General features: G+C 42.4%; 1 protein-coding gene across 1 annotated transcript; it reads right to left on the minus strand.

The window, feature by feature from the left end:
* Window positions 1-1,863: 1,863 nt before the first annotated feature.
* NGDN (neuroguidin) lies at window positions 1,864-9,771 on the minus strand. The gene is made up of 11 exons (XM_044230907.1): window positions 9,732-9,771; window positions 9,345-9,404; window positions 8,654-8,725; window positions 4,886-5,023; window positions 4,549-4,633; window positions 4,413-4,465; window positions 4,047-4,170; window positions 3,783-3,951; window positions 2,652-2,808; window positions 2,450-2,507; window positions 1,864-2,000 (listed from the first exon to the last, which is right to left on the minus strand). Exons 1-11 carry the CDS (start codon window positions 9,750-9,752, stop codon window positions 1,981-1,983), a joined length of 957 nt encoding a protein of 318 aa, XP_044086842.1. The 5' UTR covers window positions 9,753-9,771; the 3' UTR covers window positions 1,864-1,980.
* Window positions 9,772-11,170: the final 1,399 nt, after the last annotated feature.

Here is an 11,170-nt window from a genome sequence, read left to right on the forward strand (position 1 = left end):
TTCCTTGGCAGTGCCCATAACCCCCAAATTTTGATAAATTAGAAACAAATGCAACAGTTAGTCCTAAGAAGTGAATGTGGTGATCCTAACTAAAGCATTTTTTTTTGTTTTTTTGTTTTTTTTCTTAAGATTTTATTTGTTTGAGAGAGAGACAGTGAGAGACAACATGAATGAGGAGAAGGTCAGAGAGAGAAGCAGACTCCCCATGGAGCTGGGAGCCTGATGCGGGACTTGATCCTGGGACTCCAGGATCATGACCTGAGCTGAAGGCAGTCGCTTAACCAACTGAGCCACCCAGGCGCCCCTTTTGTTTTTGTTTTAAAGATTTTGCAGGACAGGGGAAGCAGGCTCCCTGCCAAGCAGAGAGCCCGATTCAGGGCTTGATCCAAGGATCATGACCTGAACCGAAGGCAGAGTCTTTAACCCACTGAGCCACCCAGGTGTCCCCTAACTAACGCGTTTTTAAACTGAACCTCCTGTCCAGTTAGTTCAGCCAGAAAGGGAAAAGAATCTCTAAATCTGTTCTTGTGGCTCTTTACTTAGATTCACTGGAGCAAATAGAAGTATGAGGGTCCTGGGCAGGTCAGGCTCCCTCAGATCTGCCAAGGACTAAAAGATCAAGGCCCCAGAAATAAGCCCATCCTAGAGGGAATCTCAGAGATTCAGTCTAACACATTCATTTCTCAGCTGAGGAAAGTTAAAGGCCAGGGATGTTAAGCGATCTGCCCAAGATCACAGAGTGAACAGAAGACAGTAATAGGTTGTCTCCTACTTTCTACCATGCTACAGTTGACCAGAAACAGACCCCACCCAGTTAGGCTGACCAGTGTAAATCCATATCCACAGGACTCAGAATCAACAAGGATTTAGTGATGTAATAACCCAATTATACCTTCTCCATGCCACCGCCCAGGAATGCAGACACAAAATTAGCTTTTCATGAAATCCCAAGCCCTTATAAATACTCCAGTGAATTTATTCTACAGATTCTTCAACTTCTGTCTCTTCCTGTTCCTCTTTTCACTTTCTGTATTATCCAAGGCCTGAACGATCTCCCACCAACAGAGGTCGTTCTGTGGACAGAATACAAGATCTCAGATATGTAACTCCTACCAATCCCTTGACTTAGGCTTTATTTCTATGGGATTCTCATTCTTTTAGTCTTCAAACTAGGAATATTCTGTCTGCCTATTTTTGGCACTCCTCTGTAAGCTCTTTGTAAAAGTACTGGCCTTTACTGACTGGTAAACTAGGGCCTTAGTTGAGGGAGGGTCAAAGGCTACAAAATATAAGACTACGCGGATTCTTCACACTCTAGTCTTCTCATTCACTCCGCTATTCTCTCCAGATTAATTCTTTAACTGACCAAAGATCAGCTCTATGTTTATACTATTTTAGAAAGAAAAGAAAAACAATCAAATGTGGAGAGAAGAGAAACTTGTGGACAAGGAAAGGTTCTACATAGTTTTTGCCAGAGTCAAGCACCAAAAGTTTCCTAAACCACTGATGCCATCTGGTGGCCAGCAAGATACAATAACAAAACCCACATATTTAAGATGAATTAAGTTATAACAAATCATACATGAAATTGGGGCAATGTGGGTTGGAAGAGTTGATTATACTACTCTAATCCCCCAATATTTTCTGTTAAATGACCAATTTACAGTCTGAGGAAAATATACTATCAAAGGAAACTGTATAGAGCCAAACTTCTCTCACTACCCCCCACAAAATTTCATCTTTCCTCTTTCCCTTTTACCACCCTCTCACCAAAAATACCCCACACCCAGTGAGTCCAGATATACAATACATGTGCAAAAGGGGCTTCAATTCATAAGTAAAATCAATTTTATTAATAAAGATCTTTCCATATGTCCACAAAAACAATGAATTTCAAGGAAAAAAAAAAAACCTACATACAGTGAAATTAGAAGTATCCCAGGAAGACAACAAATACAAGATAAACATGTACACCCACAATCACCGCCGCCTCCGAAAACCTGAAAAGAAGGGAAACCAAGAATGAGGCAAAGGACAGTTGGAAAAGCCGAGGGGACAAGAAAAAAAAGAACACTTAGAGAGAAGGGCTCAGGAAGGGCGGGTCCCCTGGGCAGTACTCTCTGCATCTTCCCAGGACAAAAGACTAGAAGTAGGAATGAAACTGAACCATGATAACGGTTCCTTCAAGTGGTACTACCACAGTTCTACTGAAGGAAGCCTGCATACAAACTGTGGGATCTTAGAGACAGAATCCAGAAATCTTATTTGTGAATGATGCTGATTTTCAGCTTGACAAAGAATAATGAAGCCCACCTCTGAAGAGTTGAATGCCCAGTCAGGAAGAGATACTAGGGGGGTTGATGAGACCTAGGAGGGCAAATCCGGAGAGCTGACATCCCAATCTGTACTGCCCACCCTGCACTTCACCAAGTCCTAGCCATTGACTGACCTTTTTTCTTCCGACCTTTCTTTGGTATCTTCTTTCGCTTCTTAACAGGATTCTGATCCTGGAGACAGATGGAGAAGTGAAGGAATGGTGGTGTACGTCCAAGGGTTAGCATCCCTTCCTGCATTCCGCATGGTAATGAGCCCCACATTCACCTGGCTGAAATCCAGAAGGCTATCTCCCACCACTGTACCCACAACCTCACCTCATCAAGATGAGGGGCTCCTCCTGTCAAAGCACTGATGTCACTGAAGTGTGTGAGGGAATGGAGTTGTGAGCTCATGACATTTGCCCGTTTCCGCCGTCCTTTCTCACGTTTACTGACACTTAAACGCACCATCATGCTCTCCTCATAGTTAATCCTGCCGCAGAAAGAGTTTACAACATGTTTAGTCCATACACACAGAAAGCTGTAGCCAAAAACCTGGGCCCAGGTATTTACTCAACCCCTGCTCATATAGTTCTCAAGAAATTTCACAGCAAGTCAATGGAGTATTTAAGAGCAAACCAGATGCCTAGTATCGCGCTTCTTCAAAGAAATGTTCTTTATGCTAGAACTTCCCTCTTCCCTAGAAATGAACTCACAGTCCATCCACAAGAATACTTAAGCTATTATACTAGAAACCTCTTCTACTTGACCTTCACAAACAGGATTCCCTACATGGGCCTCTTTACTCAAATCTATCAACAGAGATTGCCGCCAAGGCAAAATTGGTGACTCTATATTCGTAATACAATTGCTTTTTTGCTTTTCTTCCCTGAACTTATCACTCCCAATGCCATTTTAGAAATCTGACTTCATTGCCTTCTGAACAAAAATGCGAATTGTGATAGCGAAATACAGAATTTCTAAGCCCCACAGAGTGGACAGAACTTGCCCATATTCCTCTTCCTATAGCATTTGTTCAGCCTAAACAGTTGGGAAGAAAATCATTCTTTCTCTATTCTGTACTTAACCCCCCTCATTCTCAGAAACCATCAGCCTGGGGTGTGCCTGTGTGGCTCAGTTGTTAAGCATCTGCCTTTGGCTCAGGTCATGATCCTGGGAACCTGGGATCAAGCCCCGCATCGGGCTCCCTGCTCAGCAGGAAGCCTGCTTCTCCCTCTCCCACTCCCCGTTTGTGTTCCCTCTCTCACAGTCTCTCTGTGAAATAAATAAATAAAATCTTTTAAAAAGAAAAAGAAAAGAAATGAAACGAAACAAAACCATCAGCCTTTCACTCCACTTTCTCTACAATGTGAGTTCTCTTGGTACCAGACTTAATCGCATTCATCCAAAACATAAGGACAGCTTTCTATGATGTAGAAAATAATTTCCAACTGCAAGGACTCAGACCTGTGTTGATCCTCTTGACTTTGGCGAGTAACATGAGGATGCCGAGCATCACGGATTTCCTCTGGAGCATCTGAGTACTGCTCCTTCAGTTCACGAATGACAGAGCTGCTCAATGCCCGTTTTTTGGCCCGCTCTAGACGTTTCTTCTCCCTCTCAGCTTCTGTTTCATCTACGTAATAAAAATCAGCAAGGGTTATCCCAGAACAGAGAAAAGGGAAAGAGAAACGCAATTTATGCTGAGGAGGCAGCAGCCACAGTTCATACCATAATGTACTGGAACCAAGCGTGGTGGAACATATTTCTTAACCGTTCCTTTTGCAGATTTCTTCCCTGAAGCTGCAGATTGGCCTTCTTCGGCTTCATCTTCTTCCTCATCCTCAGAGCTCAACTACAAAAGAACATAATGCCCACAAACTTAGGAAACGTTAGACAATAAGAAAAACCAAAGCTAGAGTAGCCTGGGGAGGTGGGAATATAAACAAAAGTAAGAAAGGAAAACATCATACTCTAAATTCTAAGGCACAAGATGGGAGTCAACAGTAGTAAGAGAATCCCAGGAGATCTGGGATCACCACGAGGCTCATGCAGGCTTAGAGTCCTCAGAAAAACTGGGATAATGCAACTCCCTACCTTGCTCATCATATTGCTGGGATGAGGCTTAAAACGGAGTGGGTCATTCTCACCTGAAATAAAAAACCCAAAATATTTTCTAAGATTTAGAAATTTATGACAGTCCCCACATAACTTTATAGCTTCTGCCACTTACTGAGGCTGCCCGTCACCGCAGTCTTGACTAGTTTGTCAACTTGATACTTCAGTTTTTGGTCCAAGGGACGAAGCTTTTCCAAAACCTATAATGTGGTTAAGTAGGATTACATTCCCTTCCCAAAATTAAACATACATCAGAGTCTCTCTATATATTAAGTTGCCAGATAAGGAACCCGAAATATTGACAACTAGAACAAATTAATGAGAAAACAAGTTTTTTCATTTGGTTCCTCACTTAATTATGGAAACACCCACTTAAATGAGAGCTATTGTGTGACAGTCCTAGAGTTCAGGCTGTGGAAACCTAGAACACTAAGATGCCAAGTGCTTCATACCGTGCGAATCTCCACCAGTCTCAAAACTGCAGGATGTCCCTGAAGAGACCCTCCTGAGGCTTTGTCCAGGATGAGATGGGTCAAATCCATAAGGTACATGAGCAGTAGCTGGTCTTTTACTTCCAAGAGGCTGAGACCCTGAGGTGAAAAACAGAGTAAGAGATGCAAATTCATTTTTAGCTAGAAAATCAGAAGGAAGGCATAGGTTAAACAGGATAATTTTTTCCAAGTTCGTGTTTTTCCCAGTCAGTTCCTGTAAGGTATCTGGAGTAGTCTTAAGGAGGTGACTCTACCTTAAATGGCCCCAGCAACAACTATGCTAACATGACAGAGACAAACCTGTAAGAATTACTGGAAGACAGTAAGAACAGAAAAATCAATAAAGCAGCCCCCAAAATAACAATGACATGGTTTCTCAACCTCAGAGCCACTGACATTTGGGAAGAGGCAATTTTTTGTTTGGGAAGGCTGTCTGGGCCCTGCAGGATGTTGAGTAGCATCCTTGGCCTCTACCCTTCAGGAGCCCTCCAAATGTTGATAATCAAACTGTCTCCATACAGTGCTGAATCTTAAGTTAATTTAATGAAAAGAATTATTCATTTTAACCCCACACAATGGAACTATGCAATACAGTTAAAAACAATAATCTACATATATAGACTTAACTGGACTTAATTCCATGTCAGCACACTTTCTGCACTATAATATGCTTCCAATTAAGGCATGTTAAGTATGAGACACACATTTTATTTTATCTTTTTTTTTTTTTTTTAACTTTACTCATTTAATAGAGAGAGAGAGAGACACAAAGAGAAAATATGTGCACACGAGGAAGGGGAGAGGGAGACTGGAGTCAGATACAGGGCTCGATTCCAGGACCCTGGGATCATGACCTGAGCTGAAGTCAGATACTGAACTGACTGAGCCACCCAGGTGCCTCCACACATTTTATATACAGAGAGAAATCTGTGGAAGATAACATGCTATTAACAACTGCTACCCCTGGGGATGGAGATGAGGAAAAGGAAGAAATGGAGTGTGCACACTGTGAAAGCATTTTCCCATCAAGCATTTACCACTTTTACAATAAAGGAAATTTCCAAACATGTACCCCAGAAGTTATCTCAGATTATGATTACATTGTTTTAAAATTTTCCTTTTGTGGTTTTATGCATCTTCCAAACTTTCTAAAATTAAAACACGTTATATTTACAGTCATAAAATCAAGCAAACATTATAGGAGTTTTTCTTTTACACACGAGAAAGTAAAACATGAGCAGACTTAAGTTAAAAAAAAAAAAAAAATTTGTGATGACATAAAATGGAACTGTAAAAGTCCACAGCCCTGGGAAGACTATTTCAGAGAGAAATAGTCTATATTCTACCTACGACTACAGAGTATTAGGAGTAGAGCTGGGATTCAAACTCAGCCTAACACCTAAGCTTTAGGTATCTTTAAACCAACATGCAGAGCTCTTGAGATCAGCACTAATGTGATAACAGGAGGAGGAGCAAAGATTTTAAAGACAAACAAAATGAGTTTAAGTTCTGAATCAGGCATTTGGTAGTCAAATAATAGGTATGTCACTTAACCCTATGACCCCAGTCTCCTCATTTATAACATACAGTATTTCCTTCCCAAAAAAGTAATTATGAGGCTTAAATATAATAAAAAAGAGGAAAGCACTCTGTAACCTGTAAAGCGCCTCGTAAGGTTTTGGTCCTGAGAGATAAGTTACTAAGTACCTGTTCAATGAATAAATATGTAGTGATCTAATATAAGTTTTTTTTTTTCTGGGTTTTTTTTTGGTAATGTGTCATGTGATCTTCTGACTGAGCCAGCCAGGTGCTGCTCTAGTGAGTGATCTAATAAATACGCTGGCAGTGCAGAACTAGCCAAGAATTTGAGAAGCAGGTTCTTCTGATAAGCTTGGACACTCTAAAGTTCAAACTGAGTGACAAGCATATAGAAAAAACAACAAAAAGAAAACACAGAGATGAAAAAATAAAAATAGCTAAGAACAAAACTGCATGATGAGAAATAAAAGGCAAAAACGGAATATTTTAAAAATTCTATTAGCTGTAGGGGTGCATGGCTGGCTCAGTCAATGGAGCATGCAACTCTTGATCTCAGAGTTGTGAGTTCAAGCCCCATGTTGGGTGCTGAGATTACTTAAGAATAAAATCTTTAGGGGCACCTGGGTGGCTCAGTTAGTTAAGCGTCTGCCTTTGGCTCAGGTCATGATCCCAGAGACCTGAGATCCAGGCCGAATGAAGCTCCCCACTTAGTGGGGAGTCTGCTTCTCCCTCTCCCCTCCACTTGTGTACTCTCTCTCAAATAAATAATCTTGGGGAAAAAAAAGAATAAAATCTTTAATTGATCTCAGCTCAGGTCTTGATCTCAGGGTCACGAGTCCAAGCCCCACTTTGGGTTCCAACTCCACTGGGTGTGGCACCTACTTAAGGGAAAAATAAATCCTTCAATGTCTCTTACTAATAAGATACCATAAAGATTTCCATACTTTTGTTGACCTATGGAATTTTTTGCTCAAATAATACCTTAGAACAAAAACTCAATATATAAAACAGATAATACCACAGTTTTCCAGTTCAAGCAGGTATGAATGACCCAGAGCCCTCCTTCTATACTGCTTCATATCCAATGATCCCTAAAAAGGTTCCAGAAGACCTTAATTTGAAAACTACATTTCAATTTTTTAAAAAAGATTTATTTGAGAGAGAGTGCACAGAAGGGGGAGAAGCAGACTCCCTGCTGAGCAGGGAGCCCGAAGCAATGCAGGACCTGATCCCAGGTCCCCAGAATCATGACCTGAGCCAAAGGCAGACACTTAACCAATGGAGCCACATAAGCGCCCTACCATATTTCAATTTGAATATGCACACCATTTCCATATTTTAACATCTCTGAAGTCAGGATGTATCTTTTAATCAATGATATCTTAATGTTAAATTATAGATTAACAGACAGCATTTTAAGTATACAAAATAAGTGGTATGTTCCCAGTGAACGGCATCTTAGATTAGAGGAAATAACAGTAGTAAATCCTCAGATGGCCTACAAAGTTTTTCACAGAGCGACTACTTTTCTTTTTTTATTATTTCTATTAACATAGAATGTATTATTTGCCCCAGAGAGTGACTACTTTTCTAGTGTTATTTCCTACTCCCCATCCCATCCACCAACACACTGTATAGCCAACCACATTAAATGACCTCCTTCCCCAGGATATCACCATGCTTTCAGGTCTCTGTGCCTTTGTACATGCTGTTTCTTTCTGTTCCCTGGACTCTTATTTATTCTTCATAATCCATCTTTTCTGAGAAGCCTTCCCTCATCTCCTCTGCTCTCTGTCACTGTGAAGTGACTGCTCTTGCTCAAAACTATTGCTCTTATCTGTCTTCTCCACTAGACTTCAGCACGGAAACTGGATCTTACTCACCTTCGAAGCTCTAACACTTAGGACATATAAGACACTCAATAAACCTATGATAAAAGAACTGTGGAAAACAAGACAGAGGATATTAAGTCTTCAAATATGTCTTTTTTTTTTTTTTAAGATTTTATTTATTTAGAGAGACAGAGAGAGGGAATACAAGCAGGGGGAGTGGGAGGGGAGAAGCAGGTTTCCCTCTGAGCAGAGAGCCTGATGTGGGCCTCAATCCCAGGATGCTGGGATCATGACCTGAGCCAAATGCAGATGCTTAGCGACTGAGCCACCCAGTTTCCCCTCTTCAAATATGTCTTACCTTCTCTGTAGGATAGGCTCTAGCTTGAACTTTTTTTGTCAGAGCTTGTATTTGTGCAGTTACAGCCATCGCCTGAAATCAGTTCAAATAAAACAGCTGAGGAGAATACACCTAAGTCATCTCTGTGACCTATGAAGGGCAAAAACTAAACAATGACGCCTAAAAATCATCAGCAACATTACCTGAAATGTAGCACTACCTTCTTTTCAGTTCTGGGAAAGTATAGCAGAGATGGTTTTTGATACTTCATCAAAAAGTGCAAAAAACTTTCCACCTTTTCTTAAAGCTACAGAAACCATCGTACCAAACCATGGGGGAAGGGATGGGAACTGGGCCAGTGGTGGGGGGAAGGGTGCTGTACCTTTATCGGTACTGGATGAACTTTCAACCAGTACACCTAGGTACCCTAAGGGCAAATCATACCACTTTTCCCAGCACTAGTTTCCTTAGCTATATAATAGAACAGGAAATCATTCAGACGACTTCTTTTTGGAGTTTTCTGTATTGCTTTGGATGCAGAAATCAATTACTTTAAATTCTAGCCTGAAAAGGTTTTCATTAAGTCACTTGGCTCTCAAAGTATCTGCTATCATTCAATACATGCCTTCAAACGACCACAGTTTGGAGGTGAAGCACACAAAACCAAAGCCAATTCTTCACTAACCCGTCCCAAAGGGGTGGTATGACTCACCTGCTCCTGAAGGTTCTTCAAAAGTGTGACAGCACCTGGCAGGTCTGACTCCACCACCTCCTGTGAGGGGGAGAGAGAAAATAAAAGCCCTTCTTTCCTCAGGATTATGAGAAGATTTGGGGGGTGGAAAACACTCTCCTTCAGACACCCCAGACTGCCGACTTTCCCACTCCAGTACACATGCAGCCTTGCTTCAAAGCCGGCCAATCCTCCACATTTCTAAGAGAAGCGGTAGCTTCACCTCCGTCACCCTACTCCTCCTCTCGCCCCGCTGTGCCAAGCAGGCTGCTTCCTTTCATCACTCCCTTCCTTCGCGCCAATAACTTGCCCAGGGCAGCTGAGGGTATAGGAAAATCCCACAATAGCAACGCGAGAAAGCAAACTCACTGGACTACCCGGCGCCGCCATCTTCACAAAGCCTGCCTCTTCCGGGGCGGTACTTTCTGAGCTAACATTGGGCGATAGACTTGATAGACAACAGCCGCTTGGAAATCTAAGCCAATAGGAATAGTGATTTCTCACTTCCGCCCCGAACAGGATGTGCGGGATTGGAGCCACATCCAGCCAATAGAATGGAAGAACTGACTATCTTCGTCAGATTTAGGGAGCGATCTAATGACGTAAAAATACTCGTGGAAATGGACGCGTGATTAGCCGATTGTATAGAATGTTTGGAGCTAAACCAATATAAAACTAGCCAAGTGACTGATCGACAATTAGAAAGGCCCAATGGCAAAAAAGACGTTTGCAGAGCCGACTGAGAACGTATTGGCTATCCGGATGCCGCCGTACCCAGTCTTTTTCATTACTCTGCCTTGCGTGGCCACAACTGACCGCTAGGTGGCAGTCCTCGGCTTCTCTCTGGGGTGGCTGGGTTACGGATCCGCGGTAGCGTGCCGCTGCTCCAATGCAGGTCGCGCGAGATTCCTCACAGGCCGCGCGAGATCCTTCACAGACGGCAAGGGCCCTGGATCGACTTTGTGTCAGTAGACTTGTGTGACCCTGGAGAGGTCACTCGGTCTCTGAGCCTTGGCCAGAGAAGCCCCGAGGTAGATTACAAACGGACGCCCAGGCCATCCACTCTCACCTCCTCGTGGTGTGTGGAGGAGACCCTGTGCCACTCCCATGTGCCACTCCTAACACTCCTCACCCCTACCCGTTTGGGGACGTGAAAGTGCGTTTTACAAAGGAGGAAGCCAGTTGAGATTTATGTGACATGCCCCTATCACACAGGTCCGCAGCAGAACTTGGTCCAAATCCAGCTTGTTTCATTCTCTTCTCCGTATTTCAAAATACGTCAATTCACTCCTGCTTCTCACAGGCTGGTAAAGTGAATTGAGTCTGGATTAATTTCTTCTATCCCCTGCCTTAGGAAGTAAACCCTGCAGAGGCTGATAATGGTCTTGAATTTGTCCTGCCAAGGGCGAGCTGATCTCTGACTAGAAATGAGATCTCCTGACTTGGAACTGTCTTCTGGAATTAAGGAAGGAATAACCCCCATATCTCAGAAGCCAGGGTGGGAAGATAACTGGTTTCTAAAATTTCTGTGGGACTCGGGAAGAATAGCTATGGGTTGTATCCAGTCCCTATGCCTCTTAACATTGGTTTGCTGCTTCAGGCCCATGTGGAAGCTCAGAGTGCCTTGATAACCTATTCATTCTATTAATAATTTTTGTATAGCTTGTCAGGATTTGTATTATGAAAAGTTGCATATATATATATATATATATATATATATATATATATATATTTGTCAGAGACCGCAAGCAAGAGCATAAGCAAGGAGAGCAGCAGGCAGAGGGACAAGCAGACTCCCTGCTGAGCGG

This window comes from Neovison vison, chromosome 13 (assembly GCF_020171115.1).
Source record: "Neovison vison isolate M4711 chromosome 13, ASM_NN_V1, whole genome shotgun sequence".
Classification (NCBI taxonomy): Eukaryota; Metazoa; Chordata; class Mammalia; order Carnivora; family Mustelidae; genus Neogale; species Neogale vison.

Coding starts and splice junctions, on each gene's coding strand:
- NGDN (XM_044230907.1), bottom strand. CDS start 9,752: ATGGCGGCGCCGGGTAGTCCA. Junction 4,634..4,885: donor GACTGGTGGAGATTCGCACG/GTATGAAGCACT, acceptor ACCACATTATAG/GTTTTGGAAAAGCTTCGTCC. Junction 2,809..3,782: donor AGTCAAGAGGATCAACACAG/GTCTGAGTCCTT, acceptor TTTCTGCGGCAG/GATTAACTATGAGGAGAGCA.